Source organism: Bubalus bubalis, chromosome 23 (genome assembly GCF_019923935.1).
Source record: "Bubalus bubalis isolate 160015118507 breed Murrah chromosome 23, NDDB_SH_1, whole genome shotgun sequence".
Classification (NCBI taxonomy): Eukaryota; Metazoa; Chordata; class Mammalia; order Artiodactyla; family Bovidae; genus Bubalus; species Bubalus bubalis.
Window position 1 is genome coordinate 22,053,733 of NC_059179.1, and position 17,715 is coordinate 22,071,447.

Here is a 17,715-nt window from a genome sequence, read left to right on the forward strand (position 1 = left end):
CCGTGTTGCAGGCGACAGGGGTTAGACGAGAGTGGTGACCCGGGGGCTGGGGTCAGGAGCGGCGGAGCTCCTAGCCGTGGAGCCGAGGAAGCCACACGGCGGAGGCACGACGGGCGCCCCTCGGCGGGAGCGGCGGAGCGACACTAGTCGCCTGGAGTCCCCTTGAGAGGAGCGGTGGAGCGGTCCTTTAGCAGGGGGCCCAGAGGCGAGGGACCACGGAAGGGACACAGACGGCTGCAGAGATGAGGACGACGAAGAGGGGCAGTGGAGGGGCGGTAGTGGCGAGGAGATGATCGAGAGAAACCGCGTCAGGAAGGGGCAGCGCGGAAGGTGGCAAAGGTGAGGTAGCTGTGGAGGGACCGGCCAGAGGAACGCGGACTTGAAAAAGTCCTCTGGCGTGGATGTGAGGTGGCAATGTAGAGGGGCTGAAGAGGATTCAGAGGGAGAAGAGAGCTGCGTGCAGGGTCCCTAGGGTATGACCTAGTAGTGAAGGCACCCGAACCAGGCTAAGGCATTTCAAGCAGTAACTTCCTCCGTTTGAGTAGGAATGTGGGTCCTCCTCCGAAGCGGGTACCCCCTCCGCATCCTGCTGCCCCTGCGTGGGGCGTGGATGGGACGGAGAGGCCTGCCCCGAAGCTTGGCCCCCGGCCCTCCTCGCAGACGGTACAGGAAGGATGCTCTTCCCGCCTTGGAGGCACCAGTGTTGCCTGTAACCACAACTGAAATCCGCCAGTATTTGCGGGCCCGTGGGATCCCCTTCCAGGATGGACACAGCTGCCTGCGGGCACCGAGTCCCTTTGTGGGGGCCTCAAAGCTCAAGGACCAGACTGGTGCAGCCACTTCCTTCAGCCTCTTCATTGACAAGACCACTGGCCGCTTTCTCTGCATGACCACCCTAGCAGAGGGGAGCTGGGAAGACTTTCAGGCCAGCGTGGAGGGGCAAGGGGGTGGGGCCAGAGAAGGGGTCCTACTCAGTGAGACCCCAGAAGCTGAGGACAGTGAGGAGGTCCGGAGGATCTGGGACCGAGCCATACCTCTCTGGGAGCTGCCTGAGTCAGAGGAGGCCCAGCTAGCTCGCATGATGTTTGGCCTCACCAAAGTCACAGATGACACACTTAAGCGTTTCAGCGTGCGCTATCTGCGGCCTGCTTGCAGGCTTGTCTTCCCTTGGTTCTCCCCTGGAGGTTTGGGATTGCGAGGCCTGAAGCTACTAGGGGCCGAAACCCAGGGCAATGGGGTGCAGTATGTGGAGACCACCATTCCCCGGCCTGGTGCCTACCACAACCTGTTTGGGTTACCACTGATCAGTCGACGAGATGTTGAAGTGGTATTGACAAGTCGTGAGCTGGACAGTCTGGCCTTGAACCAGTCCACAGGGCTGCCCACTCTAGCCCTACCCCGAGGAACAGCCTGCTTACCCCCTGCCCTGCTTCCTTACCTCGAACAGTTCCGACGGGTCGTGCTCTGGCTGGGGAATGACCTTCGGTCCTGGGAAGCTGCCAAGTTGTTTGCCCGAAAACTGAACCCCAAACGATGCTCCTTGGTGCGGCCTGGGGACAAGCAGCCCTCTCCCCTGGAGGCTCTGAACCAAGGCTTAAATCTTTCTCGTATTCTGCGTACTGCCCTGCCCGCCTGGCACAAGTCTATCGTGTCTTTCCGGCAGCTTCGGGAGGAGGTGCTAGGAGAACTGTCAAACGTGGAGCAGGCAGCTGGTGTTCGCTGGAGCCGCTTCCCAGACCTCAATCGTCTTTTGAAGGGACATCGGAAGGGCGAGCTGACAGTGTTCACAGGTAACCATTTGGGAACTTACTGCTTGGGTGGGTTTGGGGGCAGAGGATTAGATGACTAAAGCATGTGGGTTTGGGCCATAGTAAATGTTTAAGAGGAGCCTTCCCCTCCCAACTTTGAAGCTTCTTGTGGATCTTGGTTTCAAGGTTAGGGCTTTACTCCCTCACCCAGGTCTGTGTTCAACCCCTGTGCAGGGCCAACAGGCAGTGGAAAGACAACATTCATCAGTGAGTATGCCCTGGATTTGTGTACCCAAGGAGTAAACACACTGTGGGGCAGCTTTGAGATCAGCAACGTGAGACTAGCCCGTGTCATGCTGACACAGTTCGCTGTGGGACGACTGGAAGAGCAACTGGACAAATACGATGAGTGGGCTGACCGCTTTGAGGACTTGCCCCTCTATTTCATGACTTTTCATGGGCAACAGAGCATCAGGTGAGGTTTCCAGGCCTGGGACTTTCAAAGAACAGGAGGGCAGGAGAACAGACTCCCAACAGAGTCTTCAGACTGCCATGGTCTAGAGATTACTTGTAACTGACTCTTGAATTCATTGTCTCTTCCTCTTCCCAGGACTGTAATAGACACAATGCAACATGCAGTCTATGTTTACGACATTTGTCATGTGGTCATCGACAATCTGCAGTTCATGATGGGTCATGAGCAGCTGTCCACAGACAGGTGACATCCTCCTCTTGTCTAGCTGTAACCCACTTAAACACACATCTTCTCAGGCAGCTGGCCTCTGGGTAAACGCTGTACGCTTGTTTTCTGACATATGTGCAGGCACATACCTCTCTATATGTATTTCTGTCTTTATAGAGGTGTGCAGTATGACAGTGGTAAGTGTGGACAGGGATTTAAGTGTGAGTCCTTGGGTAAAGGGAAGTAGAGGGATGTTGTGGTAAGATGTGAACGAATCAGGAGTATGTGTTCATTCTTGTCCTTCTGTGTCTGATAACCTCTTTGCTCTGTTGGGCAGGATTGCAGCTCAAGACTACATTGTCGGGGCCTTTCGGAAGTTTGCAACAGACAGTAGCTGCCATGTAACACTGGTCATTCACCCCCGAAAAGAGGATGATGATAAAGAACTACAGACAGCATCCATTTTTGGCTCAGCCAAAGTAAGTGGACTTTAGAGGATCTCAAGCTATGGAGAGTAGAGGGGGCAGGTATGACCAGGGACAGCCCTCATTCAGCCTTAAATCATTTTGACTACCCATCTGGAACAGGCAGGAGGCAGCTGCCTCTGGAGTCATGACATGAAGACTATATGTGCTATGTATTCTGACAGTGCAGTGGTGAAGACTGTGCTTCCAATGCAAGGAGCGAGGGTTGGAGACCTGGTCAGGGAACTAAGATCCCACATGCCATGTAGCACAGCACACAAAAAAAGGAGACAGTGATTACAGCGCAATATGATAATACTTGGGGCTTCCCTTGTGGCTCAGCTGGTAAAGAATCCGCCTGCAACGTGGGAGACCTGGGCTCAATCCCTAGGTTGGGCAGATCCCCTAGAGAAGGGAAAGGCTACCTACTCCAGTATTCCGGCCTGGAGAATTCCATGGACTGTATAGTCCATGGGGTGGCAAAGAGTCGGACATGACTGAGTGAGTTTCACTTTCATGATAATACTAAGAACTATGATAGGCAGCACAGGTATTTGGGGAGAAAAGGCATCTGAGTCAGCCTGGGACATCTGGGGAGACTTCTTAGAAGAGGTGTCAACAAAGGTTGGGTTGGGTTTTGGCCAACAATAGGTATGAAATAAGCAAGTAAGTGGGAGGGCCCTCTGGGCAGCAGGACCAGCCTGGGATCCTGGAGCTTCCATGGCACACTGAGTGAATGCCTACTACGTGCCAGGCCTGGGCTGGACACAAGGAAGGCAGGGCAAGGAACGTAAACTATGTGCCATGATGAAACAGACATGGAACTGGGGGAAAGAATGACAGAAGTAGAAAGATGCTGGTGCCTTTCTTATTTATGGGGATCAAGAATGTTCTCTCCAGGGAAGTGAGACATTTAGACTGGGACCTAAATGTAAGGAGCTCAGGTTGAGTGAGGTGGCGAGCCAAGCAGCCAGATGTGTTAGCAGCAGAGGGAACAGCATGTACACAATCTGGGACAGCAACAGGGTTGTCAGGGAACTAAAATACTCAAGTGACCCCAGCATTTTGGTCAGTAGTTCAGAGAGCTTTGGTGACGGGGGAAGTACTTTTGCCTTTCCACATTCTTGCTATTCCTGCACGCTCAGCCTTCCTTTGTGCTCCTCTGATATATCTTCTTGCTCCTTCTTCCTTCTGCCCCTTATCTCCCAGGCAAGCCAGGAAGCAGACAACGTTCTGATCCTGCAGGACAGGAAACTGGTAACTGGGCCAGGGAAACGGTATCTGCAGGTGTCCAAGAACCGCTTTGATGGAGATGTAGGTGTCTTCCCACTTGAGTTCAACAAGAGTTCTCTCACCTTCTCCATACCACCAAAGAGCAAGGCCCGGCTCAAGAAGATCAAGGATGACAATGGACTAGTGGCCAAAAAGCCCTCTTCTGGCAAAAAGGGGGCTATGCCCCAGATCTCTGAGACTTGTTCCAACCAGGCCCGCAAGCCCAACCAGCCAGACCTCTCCAAGCCTTCAAGGTGAAGACACTGCAGAGCTGGACATTGAAACAAGCCTAGCAGGACAGTCTGGGGTAGAGGCTGTCAGTCCTCTGCTAGGGCTGCCTCTGTCCTGTAGTTGTGAGCTATGGGCCCCTGTCTCAGTCTGAGGGGCCTAGCATAGGGAATGGTTTCATTGCGAGATAATTCAATTTAGCAAATATTTGAGAACCTACTATGTGCTGGGCTTGGTTCCAGATTCTGGGAATACAGCACTGACAAGACAGATGAGGTCCCTGCTTCCATGGAACCTGTAATCTGGTAGAAGAGACAAGCAGTGTGCAAACACACAAAAAACATAGTTCTCAATGGTGAATATATGCTCTAAAGGAGAAAAATACAGTAATGGGATAGTGCTTACAGGCTAGTTTAGAGTAAGATTTGAAAAGGTATCTCTGAGCAGAGGACATTTGAGCTGGGACCTTTAAAGAACTAGGATTGAGCCATGTGAACATGTGGAGAAAGAGGAATCCAGGCAGAGGGAAAAGTAAATACAGAGGCCCTGAGGTGAGAACGAGCAAGGTGAGGTCAAAGCAGGGGGGTCAGGCTCCCTGAACCTGTAGGGGTATAGGGAACTTCTTGCCAAAACTCCAGCCCAGGCTTTCAGAGCCAAGGGGTGACATGGTGGACACCAAACTCCTCTACTCGCCACTCTGAAGCCTCCCCTGAAGTGGTGCTTACTACCATCTGATCTAGGTGCTTCACCCTTGTATATAACACCAGGGCTAGCTACAAAGGTGGAAGCCTGGAAGAGAGCCATGGAAGGGCGCTGTGAGCCCAGAGTGCCTGCCACCTAGACACTCATTCCATGGTATGCTGCTTGGGACTGCTGGAGTGGATGCAATCATGACTTTTTGTAGAGACTTTTCCAGTTTTACTGAAAAAAAGAAAAATATATATATATATTTTTCCATATATTTTTTTCCATTGCCTTTGTTACTCTGCTTTTTCTTATTTGACCACCAGGTGTCTCCCTAGTCTTTAACTGGATTTTCCTTGACCTGAATTTACCTCTCACTTTTTGAATTGGAAGTGGATAAGCCCCCTCCCCAACTCCATCTGAGCTGCGTGCTCCCAAGAAAGCAGGATTTGCATGCATGCACACCCTTATACCTCTTCATGGCCTAGGGAAGATAGGATGGTGCTTCTTTATCCCTGTCTTCCCTGAGGATCTCCATGTGATCCCTGGCAGACGTGTGGGTCACTAGGCCCCATGCCTAAGACCTTTCCTGACCAGCTGTCCCTCTGTGACATGAGCCACTCAGGGCCTCGCTCATTGTGGATTCAGGCTCAGCATATTCTTATCTGCTCCCCACCCACTTCCATTTCCCTCTCCTTGTACCCTCTCCGGGTTTCTCTTATGTTAGTGTGTGTTAGTACTCGGTCTCTTGTTTAAAAATGCAGAACCTAGGCCCTACTCTTCCCCCATTCCTGACACACAGGCATTTCTGATTCTGGAGGTTGCAGGAGAGGTTGCAGGACTCCTTGTTTTTAAGAAACTTTGAAGGAGATTGTAAAATAAAAATAACTTACGCAGAAAGAGACCATGTCAGAAATATTGGTAAATGATAACACTTTCCCATGTCACTTCCTCTGATATTCTAAAGTCTGTTTCCCTTTAGATTTGCCTGCAAGAGTAGTGAGAATGCAAGATGTTCTAAGGGGGTCTGGGGAGAAGCCTTTTGTTAAGGAGGGTATTTGAGGTGGGGTGGTGGGGGAGGGGGGGTGTCCTGCTTCCTGGAAGCAAGGCTGCTTTATCAAGCATTCCCTGTCAACCTAAGAGGGAGGTCTGGAACCCTGTGGAATGGTTTGGGGTCTCTGGTCTGTTGTGTGTGAGAACTGTGACTACAGTTGTTTCCTGAAACAGACCCTGGAACAAAGCTGTTCTCTGGGGGGAGGGAAGGGGGACCTCCTCCAGGGCCTCCCTTCTTGGGGGTCTCTCCCAGACTGGCTGGAGCCAGGCCTCCTAATCCTGCAGTAATCATTACCAGCCGCTGGCTGGTCTAGGCCTCATCCAGGGTCTATAACGTTGAACGTCAGCCATGCCTTCCAGATGCATACTACCAGGTCAATCCTACCTATAAGGATGTGGGTTCCACATTCTGGTCTTCTGTGCTCAGGAAATCTTTCAGGGATTTCCAATAGGAGACTTTTATGAGGTCTATGAATTGGGGATAGAGGGATAGATACACACTTGTCTGTCTTGCCCCACCCTCCTAGCAGACAGCCCACAGAGCAAACCAGAATGGTAGGGGGGAGGGGAAGCTAATGATCCCCCAGCCCCACCCCTACACACACACACATTCCATTACACACCTGTCTTAAACCCCTCACGTGAAAATTAGCCCAAAGTATTTCAGGAGCCCCTGGAGCCCAAAAAGTAGCAGTTAATCCCTGGGTCCTATGTAAGGTCCCTAGGAGTCACTGTTTCTGTACCCCGCCAAAGTGGATTGAGGCAAACTGCCTGGGCTAGAACCAGGACTCAGCCTGTGCCCAACTGGAATCTTCCTGAGAGCTGAGGCACAGCCTGGCCCAGTAGAGTCCAACTGGATCTGCAGCCTTGTCCTCAGATTAACTAACCCACTTGGCTGTAAGGGGGCAGCTTTGGTCCTCCATCCCTTCACTGGGGATGGGTCTCAGAAGAGAATCAACTCAAAGGGCTCCTGCTGCTCAAGTACTCAGGCTGCAGATATGACCCAGATACCTGTAGACATCACGGTCTGCCCTCCCACAGGCTGCCTTGGGTGCCATGGAGGGAGGGACCCTTTGGTGCAATACAGGTCAACTTCCTGTTTGTGCCTGTGGGTGGAACTTTATAAGTCTAAGAGAAGCCTGACCACACTCTGTGGGGCCAGAACTGGCAAGCCTGCTCACCGGGCAGACACCTACTCCGGGGGAGGGGGAAGTGTTGGTTCTGCTTGAGCAGCCCCAACCTCAGAGGTGTGTGTGAGGAAGGGCTGGGTCTGTTTTGGTGAAATCCGAGCCTACTGCGTCTGCTTCCCAGGGGTTTTCCCTGTGTCTGGGGAGTGGGCTGAGAGTGGACCAGGCTGGGCTCCCTACAGACCAGAGGCTGGTGGCAGTAAAGCCCTATAGCCAACTTGGTTAGGGCAGCCAGGTAGCTTAGCTTAGCTGTGGCGCCACTGGCCCCTTCCTAGATCAAAAGCCAGTTCCAGAAGCTGCGAAGTCAGAAGTCTGAGGGGCAGTCTTGGGCCACCGTCGCGACACTGCTTGGCAGGGTACCAGATCTGCTGCTGAGGGGGTGCTGGGCAGACCACTCCCCTGCCTTGGTCGGGGGCGCGGCCTCAGCCGCCCCGCCCCCTCCACCAAGCCCGGGCGAGCGCGCTGGGGAGCCGGCGGATCTGCGGCCAGGAGGTGCCGGCCCTGGGTCAGGAGCCAGGCGGGAGCTGGAACGGCGGTTCGGGTAGCGCTGGGTGAGTGAGTGGGGGCGCCGCGGCGGTGTAGGAACTCTCGCCTCCTGCACACCCCCGCCCCGGAGTGAACTTTCCCGATCCCGGGAAGCGGGGGATTGGGGTGAAGAGATGGGCCCCGCAGTCCAGGGGCCGCGGGCGAAGAGTCTGAACAGGGAACCTACACGAAAACTCACACCGACGGGCGCGCACACACGCGTGTACATAGACCCACGCGCGTACTGGAGACACCCGAAAACACGTGCACTGCGGGGCGGACGCGCCTAATGAGTTTCGCTTGCTGTCGGCAGATCAGCGCCGCTGGCCCGCGCGGACCCCCAGTGGGCAGGGTGTGCTGCCGTCGCGTACTTGACGAAGGTGGGAGAAAAGGGCCTCCCAGTGACCGCGGACGGGGGCGGGCCAGGTGGGACGCCTCCGGAGGTTCCGGCTTCCCTGCTGCCCGCAGGTGAAGACTAAGACGTAAACAGGCGTTGAGCACGTGATCGCTTCGCAGACCCGTGGGCTGTACGGGGGGAGCCTCGCGGCGGGAACTTCCCTCCCCCGTACTAAGCGAGTTTGAAAGATACCTTGCCGGGCTGTATTCCATTCTCCACCCGGAGGGGATAAGCCCTTCCCCAGGAATGGGAGCACAACGCCCCCTGGAGTTGGGGTAGCGCAGGAGGACAAGAGACTGTTGGGCTGGTTACCTGGGCTCCTCACCTTCCTTCCCCGGAACATGTTGCCCCCATTCCTGAAGATACCCGAGGGGGGCGCAATTCTGGCAGTGTACAGCAGCCTCCTCCGGGACCTCCAGCCCCGGGGAGCAGCTGCGCGAGCGCCTGTGGGTCCCCTTTCTTACTACACTCCTCCTTGCGGAACTGGGAGCTCCTCCCCTCAAAGTAGGAGCAGAAAGCCCACTCATGCAAGAGTAGGAGTCCCCCTTCCCCAGAGAATGCATAACCGTACACATCCTCTCTATACCAGAGTGGGCCTATCTCCCTCTGGTAGAAGGGAACACGGCCCCCTCCCCCCAGCGAATGAGAGTGGGCAGCGGCCCTCGGCCTCCTTCTCCCCCGCTACCCCTCACCCCCCCACCCCTACACACACGCTGAGCCCAGCTGCTGCCTGAGCTTCTGGGCAGGCTGCCAGAAAGGGGAGGAGGCTCCTGGTGCCCCAGGAGGCTGGGATCAGGGCAAGGCCAGAAGAGGGGGTCTCTATGGGGGTGGGGCTCAGTCTGTACTTGTGAGGCAAGAGGGTCTAGGGTGAGCCTGAGGGTGGCTGGGCTATGTTTCCCTTTCCAGGGAAAAAGAAAGAAAACAACTCTTTCCATGGAGCTAAAAATAGAACTGAGAGCCGGCCAGGCTGCGGCCTGGAAGGGGGGTGCGGGGCGGGGGGAATGCTCCTTCCTGGGGCAGAGGAGCTCTGGCAGGCCTTAGTTCTGGGGGGCGGGGTTAGGGGGCAGAAGGCTGTCCTTGCCCAGGGATGCGGGCATCAGCTGACCTGGTTAGGTCACAGAGACCCCTATGGGAAAGTCTGTGTGATAAAATGTTTGTGAAATACGACGTATATGTTTAAGAAGTTGTCTTTGTGACTGTGAAAAAGACTGTCATAGTGTGAAAAATGCTTGGGAGACAAGTATAGTCAAGATTGTGACTGGGTACAAAGGAACTAGCCGTGATACTGAGTGTATCTCTGTGAGTTGGCCTGATTATGGCAAGAAGGGACATGGAATCTTCTGATGGACCAGACAGACTGAGTGATTGTGTCTGAGACTGAGTGTGGGAAAGGTCGTGTGGGTGTTTAGATTGTGTTGTTTGCCAGAGGGTGAGAGTATCCCTGACCCTGAGAAGACTGGAACGTTGTCTGCTGTGAGGCTGGCGTAAGCTTGGCCTGTAGGTTTGGAGCAGCTCACCCACTGGGGTGACTTTTGGGGGCCCAGGGGACGTCTCTCTCTGAGCATTGACCTCTTAGCAAATGAGTCTGAGGGAAGGTTGGGGAGCAAAAAACCGCGCTCGAGGAAGGCCTGGGCTCTCCGGAGAGGGAGTACAGCACTGGGGAGAAGGGTAGGGGCCCCCCAAGGTTGGGGGTAGCTGGGTGTGTTCTCCGAACGGGCCGCCAGGTGGCGCCGCCTCCGCAAATTCTAGAGTGCCTTCTGCAAGCCGCTGGGGGTGGGGCAGGCACCCACCAAGCGTCGGCCCCTGACTTGTGCCGGGACGCAGGGCCCAGAGTTGGGGGTTAGGTTACCCCCAACCTCCTTCTCTGTACTCTTGAAGCCGGAGAGTGTGCCTGGGGGTGAGGCATCGACTAGAGGAGCGGAGGGGGAAGGGCGGCTGCCGCGGCGCCTGTCCCTTTGTGCTCGAACAATGACCAGCTGCCGCTGGCCCCGGGGCCCAAGTAAGGGTAGAGGGTGACCCGCCGCCGCCTAGTCTTGAGCCGACCGAGCCCCAGACACACAGCCATCGCGCCTCGGAGGGAGGGAATCTGAGCCCCGCTGCGTCGCTCCAGCGTGCGCCCCGCCGGACACGCGTGACGCCGGGTGCCTGCGCGTGTCCGCGCCCCGGGGGCGGGGTCACCCCTCGGACCCTCCCCCGCGCTGCACCGCCCACCTGGGCAGGGCGGGGGCCAGGCCGGGCCGGGGGCGCCGCGGAGGCGGGGCCGGGTCGGACCGGGCCGCTCCGAGTGGCCGCGCGCGGCAGGCTGGAGCCGGGCGGCGCGCCTGTGGAGCGCTGGGGGCGGCCCGGGGCTGAGCATGGAGCGGCGCGGTGGAGGTGAGGGGGGGCCGGGGCTGGGAGGCGACCTGGGGGCGCCCCCAACTTCTGCGCGGCGGAGGTCCCGTGGGGAGGCGGCATTCCACAGCTGCCCCCACTTTCTGGAAGAGGCGGAAGGAGGGGGGTGAACTCCGGAGGGCGGATTGGGGGCTCTCAGCTTCCTGTCTCGTAATGGAAACTCGTGATCTCAGACTTGATCCCGCTGGATGGTCCTGGAGTTTGGTGAGGGGGAGACTTTCCCGAACTCTTCTGCCCCCAAAACAGGTCTGTGGGAAACTCCGACCTAGGCCAGACCTTCCTCGGGCCCCGGCTGCATCCAGCCCTCAACCGCCCCCGGCCCACCGAGCAGGGCAGTGTGTGCTGTACGGGAGCGGTTTCTCAAGGATGTTGGGGAGTGCGAGGGGTTCCCTTCCCACAGCCACAAACGCATTTCTCAAAATGGAGCCTCCACTTGCCCCTCCTTTTCTCTCGGGCTCCAAGAGCGGGAGCCAGGCTGGCTGGGCCTGGCTTTCCAGGCGCCTGGCTTTGGCTCCGTGGGTGTCTGGCGCTCAGGGCCCAGCTCAGCGTCTCTTTTCGGTTTAGGGGCCCCTGGCTTCGCGGGGACCCCGGCTCACTGGGTCCGCCTGGCCCTGAAGCCGCTCTTCGTCTTTGTCTCCTGTCCTTTGGGCCCCTGTCTGAATCTCTCTGTCTCCTCCCCTCAGTTTCCACTTTCTCTGTGCTCACTGAAGTGGGGAAACACACCGAGATGCCAGCCTTCTTGGCGCCTTAGGGGAAGCCCCTTCCCCGCGGTTTCCTGCATGCCCTGGATGGTCTGGGAGAGGGCAGAGGAGGGGGTGTTCTATCGGCTTTGCTCAGGACTGGCACTTGTGGGGTGGACTCAATCCCCACCCCTGCTCCGAGGGCACCAGTCACCCCCACCCCTGGCTCCCAGCTCCTCCTCCCTCAGTCTGGACACCTCCAGATCTTTTGACTTGAGCGGGGAGGTGGGGGAGGGTGGACTTAATGGAACACAAGCAAGAATGAAGGAGAACAGATCAAGCAAAGAATAATGTGTCTCTCCTCTCCACACACTCCAGTGAGTGACAAAAACCAGGCTCCCACTCACCCATTTGGCCCTGCATGCCACCCAGACTCTCACCCTCTCACATACACACACAACACTCTGTACACACTTGTGCAGTATTTCCCGTTCACACACTTGTGTCGGATACATCAACTCATGTATATATGAATGGACATCGAACCATTCTCTGACATAGTCACACTCATACATCACAGATTCACTGATGTATGCATTTATAATTTTCACATACTTTCTGAGAGAGCTGCACAGATTTTTGTAAGGTATGCCCATATGATTTCATGTACACATGCATGTATATATCTGAATGTATTGATACATCTATCCAAACATACGTGTACTCACATACACTCATGTTTTCACACACAGTGCTCATGTTCTTGTGCAGTTTCACACGCACAAATAAGTAAAATGCATACACTCCTACTCCTACGCAGTTCTCTGTCCACTTCTTGGCCCCCGCTCTGCATGATGACTTCAGCAGATGCCTGAGCCCTGGTCTTCATCCTCAGGACTAGGGAGGGAGTTCCGGGTGGAGGCTTGCTATCCGCTTCCAGGAAGGAGCAGGGCCTGGGGAGGTGGAGCCCTCTTCCCTGGAGCAGCTGCCAGAGGTGATGGTAGAGCCTCTATTCTCATCCCTTTGGAGTTACTCTGGGGAATGTCAAAAGCTAAAAGGTTTCATAGAGGTTGGCAGTGGGCCTGTAGAGGCTTCTTTAGGTCTGACTGACTGGGTGCTGTGAGGCTAGGAATTGTCATGGAAATAGGCATGAGCCTGCATCCACCTCTGGGAGGCAGGAGACCCCAGAGGGCACCTGTGGGCTCCCTAAGAGCTCTGGTTCTTGTTTGACCAGCTCCACCCTTGCCGCCTCTCTGTCTGGGAGAAACTGAGGCCCAGCTGGGTGAGGCTGGGCACTGCCTGGCCTTAGCTCTTTGTTCCCTAATTACCATTTGAGTTGCTGACTGCGCCCCTGAGTTTGCCCAGACTGCATCTAATGAGTCCACCTGTCCCAGGGAAACAGGGACCAGTGCCAGGAGCTGGTACAGAGGGCTCCCTCCCTGATTCCTGGCATCTGTGGGACCCCCATTCCCTCATCATCCCTACTTGATAGATTCAGTCCTCAGCCCTATTCAGACCAGAATTGGGCAGTGGTCTGGGGCCCAGGGAGGATGGAGGTTCTTGCCAAGATGCAAGAGGGGATGTGTTAGGGGGAGGATATCAGTGGTTTTCACTGGTGTTGGGTGGACTGTTTGACCTGAGACTAAGGACCAGGAGGGACTCAGGACTTCATACAGGGAGGGAGCTCAAGATGGAGAGACTCTGATGCCACTTCCCTGCTCACAGGTTTCCCTGGAGGCCCTTGGCCAGGCCTGAGCCTCTGCTGCCATGGCCATTGTGCAGACACTGCCAGTGCCCCTGGAACCCGCTCCTGAGGCCGCTACTGCCCCACAAGCTCCAGTCATGGGCAGCGTGAGCAGCCTCATCTCAGGCCGGCCCTGCCCTGGGGGGCCGGCTCCTCCTCGCCACCATGGTCCCCCTGGACCCACCTTCTTCCGCCAGCAGGATGGGCTGCTGCGGGGTGGCTACGAGGCACAGGAGCCACTGTGCCCAGCTGTGCCCCCCAGGAAGGCTGTCCCTGGTACCAACTTTACCTACATCAACGAGGACTTCCGGACAGAGTCACCCCCCAGCCCAAGCAGTGACCTTGAAGATGCCCGAGAGCAGCGGGCACGCAATGCCCACCTCCGTGGTCCCCCACCAAAGCTCATCCCTGTCTCTGGAAAGCTAGAGAAGGTGAGGACCAGCCCTTCCTTTGAGGGTCTGGGTGGAACCAGAGGTCCCCTGGAGAAGCTGAAATTTGGAGATCTATTTATAGAAAGGAGTATGGGCTCCAGATTCACCAGACTTGGGTTCTCATCCCAGCTCTACCTCACTCAGGGAAGTCATTTAACCTTTCTGAGCCTCAGTTTCTGTGTTTGTAAAATGGAGGTAACAGGTCAACGCTCATAGGACTGTTGGGAGAATTAAATCTAATAACATGTGTAAAGTGTTTAGTCTAGTACCTGGCACATAATAGGTACTCAATAAATGTTAACTTCTTAGAAATACTGTTTTATATAGCTACTGTGTGTTTGCATTTGAGCAAGGCCTGTAACTCCCTCAGCCTCCATTGCCTCATCTATGTATGCAATACTGATAATATTTTGCTTGCATGGATTTTGTAATAACCTGAGAAGTACATTTTAAGTTGCCTGACGTAAGTAAAGCTGACACAGGAGGCCCTCAGCCAGTGGTAGCAATTGTTATTACTATATGGGGATTGGGGGCTCCGGATGGGAGGGCAGGGAGTGTGATAAGGGCTTTGAGAGATTGGGCAGCTCATCCCTATTGTCAAATGGCACCTCATTTCAGAACATGGAGAAAATTGTGATCCGCCCAACAGCCTTCAAGCCAGTGCTGCCCAAACCTCGAGGGGTACCATCCCTACCTAGCTTCCTGGGTCCTCGGGCCACCGGACCGTCGGGGAGCCAAGGCAGCCTAACGCAGCTGTTTGGGGGCCCGGCCTCCTCTTCCTCTTCCTCCTCCTCCTCGGCTGCCGACAAACCCCTGATACTGAGTGGCTGGGCCAGCGGCTGCCCATCGGGGACTCTGTCTGACTCCGGCCGAAACTCATTGTCCAGCTTGCCCACTTACAGCACCGGGGGTGCCGAGCCGGCTACCAACTCCCCAGGCGGGCACCTGCCCTCCCACGGCCCTGGGCGGGGCGCCCTGCCGGGGCCAGCCCGAGGAGCCCCCACTGGGCCCTCCCACTCAGACAGCGGCCGATCTTCCTCCAGCAAGAGCACAGGCTCCCTGGGGGGTCGCATGGCTGGGGGGCTCTTGGGCAGCGGTCCCCGGGCCTCCCCTGACAGCAGCTCTTGTGGGGAACGCTCCCCACCCCCACCCCCACCCCCTCCACCCCCTTCGGACGAGGCCCTGCTGCACTGTGTCCTGGAAGGAAAGCTCCGAGACCGGGAGGCAGAGCTGCAGCAGCTGCGGGACAGTCTGGACGAGAGTGAGGTGACCATGTGCCAGGTGTGGTCAGTGGCAGTGATGGGGGTGGCATGGCAGGACATCCACAGGTGCTGGGCATACAAGACGCATTTCTGTCTGCTAAGAGGCAGGTGTTGGGCTGGTGACCCCCATCCCCACCCCAGCTGTCTGGCTTAAACTGTAGAGTGGTTGACATGGCACCACCATATACTGTCTTTCAGACTTGATTGAGCACGTTACTCAGTTGTACTGAGCCTCAGTTTACTCACCATAAATGGGGATATTCCTAGCCTGAGGGTTATCATTGAGGATTAAGCAGGGTGAAGGGTGTAAAGTGTTTAGATCAATGCCTGGCACCTGGGAAGTGCCACACACATGCTTGCTATTGTTGTTGTCTTTCTTTTCATAAAAGTAGTTGTAACTGTTGGTATCCTAATTATTGTCACTGTTGAATCCATCTTCCCTGAGCCCAGGACAGTGGGCCACCAGGGCAGTTGGTGACTGGGGTGCTGGGGGTGGCCAGGGTTTGAGGTGTGGGGAAGCCTCCAGGACCCAGGCCTGTCCTCTCGCCCACAGGTGTACGAGGAGCGGCAGCGGCACTGGCCCCGTGAGCGAGAGGCTCTGCGAGAGGATGGCGTGGCCCGGGCCCAGCGGGCCCAACAGCTGCTGCAGCTTCAGGTGTTCCAGCTGCAGCAGGAGAAGCGGCAGCTACAGGACGACTTTGCGCAGCTGCTGCAGGAACGTGAGCAGCTGGAGCGGCGCTGCGCCGCCTTCGAGCGGGAGCAACGGGAGCTCGGGCCACGGCTAGAGGAGACCAAGTGGGAGGTGAGCTGTACCAGGAGGGGCAGGGAGCAGGGCCTACAGTGAGGGGGTAAGCCTTGAAAGGAGGGGCCCAGCCACATCCCCTCACCTGCCATCCCCAGAGGGCCTCCCCTTCCTCACCTTTGTGAGATGAGGCTCCCCCCTCTGACCTCCCTTTCTGGGTATGGGTCTCCTTGGGGGCCTTCACATTTGGTCTCCTCATGGCTCTGCTCTAAGTGCTCAGGTAGCTAGTGACATTCCCATCCACTGCCTTCCCACCAATAGTAAGAATGAGAATGTAGTGCTTACTCCTTGACAGGTACTGCTACTCGAAGCAAGTAACGTAGAGTATCATCTAATCCTTGTAATAACCCTGTGAGTTGGGTGCTGTTCACACCCTCATTTCATCGGTGAGGAAAATGAGACCCAGAAGGGATAGAGCCTGAGATCACACCCAGCCTGAGATCACACTCCACACACAGTGGTGGAGCTGAGATCTGAACCCAGGCAGTCTGGCTCCAGTGTCTGTGCTTTTCATCAAGATACTGCAGTGCCTCCCAACTGGAAATGCAGGCACTGCCCTTTGCTGCTTCCACTCCTGCCAAACCTGCATGAAGCTGCTGCTTCATGATGGTTTAAAGACCCCAGCTTTGAAACCAGAAGATCTGGGTCTATATTCCACCTTAGCCAATGAATAGCTGCCTCAGTGTCTTCATCTGTAAAATAGGTACAGTGATCAAACTGCCTCTCCCCAAATGCCCAGCTTGATGTCAGGGCCTGGCCACCTGGGAGAACCTTCTCACCATCTTTTCCAACTGTCTCCTACCCCTAGGTGTGCCAGAAGTCAGGTGAGATCTCCCTGCTGAAGCAGCAACTGAAGGAATCTCAGGCAGAGCTGGTACAGAAGGGCAGCGAGCTGGTGGCCCTGCGCGTGGCACTGCGGGAGGCCCGGGCAGCGCTTCGGGTCAGTGAGGGCCGGGCACGGGGCCTCCAGGAGGCGGCCCGGACACGGGAGCTGGAGCTGGAGGCCTGTTCCCAGGAGCTGCAGCGGCACCGTCAAGAGGCTGAGCGGCTGCGGGAGAAAGCTGGGCAGTTGGACAGTGAGGCTGCCGGACTCCGGGAACCCCCTGTGCCACCTGCCGCTGCTGACCCATTCCTCCTGGCAGAGAGTGATGAAGCCAAGGCACAGCGGGCCGCCGCTGGGGTCGGGGGCAGCCTGCGGGCCCAGGTGGAGCGGCTCCGGGCAGAGCTACAGCGGGAGCGGCGGCGAGGTGAGGAGCAGCGGGACAGCTTCGAGGGGGAGCGGCTGGCCTGGCAGGCAGAGAAGGAGCAGGTGATCCGATACCAGAAGCAGCTGCAGCACAACTACATCCAGATGTACCGACGTAACCGGCAGCTGGAGCAGGAGCTGCAGCAGCTCAGTCTGGAGCTGGAGGCCCGGGAACTCGCAGACCTGGGCCTGGCGGAGCCAGCACCCTGCATCTGCCTGGAGGAGATCACTGCCACCGAAATCTAGGGCCTTAGCACCCCCCCTGCACGGAGGTCTCCTGAAAGCAGGCAGTAGCCTCAGATCCACTGAGGGCCTCAAAGTCTGAGGGCCCAAGGGCCTTTAGTCCCTGGGATACAGGTCTCTGGGCCTCTGCCAAGGACTCAGGGCTGCCCGATGACTTGGATCAGACTCCCTGAAGGTCCCTGTGTTCACTGTCACCCAAAGGCTCCTACTCACTCGACCTATTTCATTCACTCCCCAAATACTGCCATTGCTACTTTGCCAACCCGACACACCCCCAGCGCTCCCAGCCCACTCAGCCAGGGGTCTCGGAAAAGGAAGGGGCTCCCTCATCTCCACGTTCTCCTCACCATCCCAAAGCGAGAGCGAGCCAGATAGCGCCAGCTGCTCCAGATGTGCCTGCCCCCCAACCCTGCCCATTTTGGGGGACAGGGCTAGGACTGGGGTCTGATCTCCAGGTCCCAGCTCTGCACCCCCTCTCCTGGGGAGAGGGGGCTGTAGTCAGACCAAAGGAAGAACTCAGAAATGTTTATTTGTGTTTGTGACCAAGTGGCCCCTCCCCACACCCAGGTTTTTGGCCTCGTTTTTCACTTGTATATTTTTCACATTGTAAATTTCTTGTACAAACCCAAAGAAAAAAATTAAAAAATTTTTTGTTTGTTTTTAAAAAAAGATGAGT

At 56.3% G+C, this 17,715-nt stretch overlaps 2 protein-coding genes across 7 annotated transcripts; both read left to right on the plus strand.

Moving 5' to 3' along the window:
- Window positions 1-76: 76 nt before the first annotated feature.
- Window positions 77-5,353, plus strand: TWNK (twinkle mtDNA helicase). 2 transcript variants are annotated; one of them, XM_025274174.2, is made up of 6 exons: window positions 77-339; window positions 1,664-1,790; window positions 1,983-2,223; window positions 2,359-2,466; window positions 2,768-2,909; window positions 4,104-5,353. In XM_025274174.2, exons 3-6 carry the CDS (start codon window positions 2,102-2,104, stop codon window positions 4,422-4,424), a joined length of 693 nt encoding a protein of 230 aa, XP_025129959.1. In that variant the 5' UTR covers window positions 77-339; window positions 1,664-1,790; window positions 1,983-2,101; the 3' UTR covers window positions 4,425-5,353. The 2 variants fall into 2 exon arrangements, with proteins under 2 accessions (XP_025129959.1, XP_006053244.2); XM_006053182.3 differs by having other exon boundaries at window positions 114-1,790.
- Window positions 5,354-7,715: 2,362 nt separating this feature from the next.
- LZTS2 (leucine zipper tumor suppressor 2) lies at window positions 7,716-17,708 on the plus strand. Of its 5 annotated transcripts, none has more exons than XM_044935010.1 (5): window positions 7,716-7,869; window positions 13,037-13,486; window positions 14,105-14,767; window positions 15,302-15,550; window positions 16,359-17,708. In XM_044935010.1, exons 2-5 carry the CDS (start codon window positions 13,079-13,081, stop codon window positions 17,040-17,042), a joined length of 2,004 nt encoding a protein of 667 aa, XP_044790945.1. In that variant the 5' UTR covers window positions 7,716-7,869; window positions 13,037-13,078; the 3' UTR covers window positions 17,043-17,708. The 5 variants fall into 5 exon arrangements, with proteins under 5 accessions (XP_044790945.1, XP_025129960.2, XP_044790947.1 ...); XM_025274175.2 differs by lacking the exon at window positions 7,716-7,869 and adding an exon at window positions 10,459-10,613; XM_044935012.1 differs by lacking the exon at window positions 7,716-7,869 and adding an exon at window positions 10,459-10,613 and having other exon boundaries at window positions 14,105-14,752.
- Window positions 17,709-17,715: the final 7 nt, after the last annotated feature.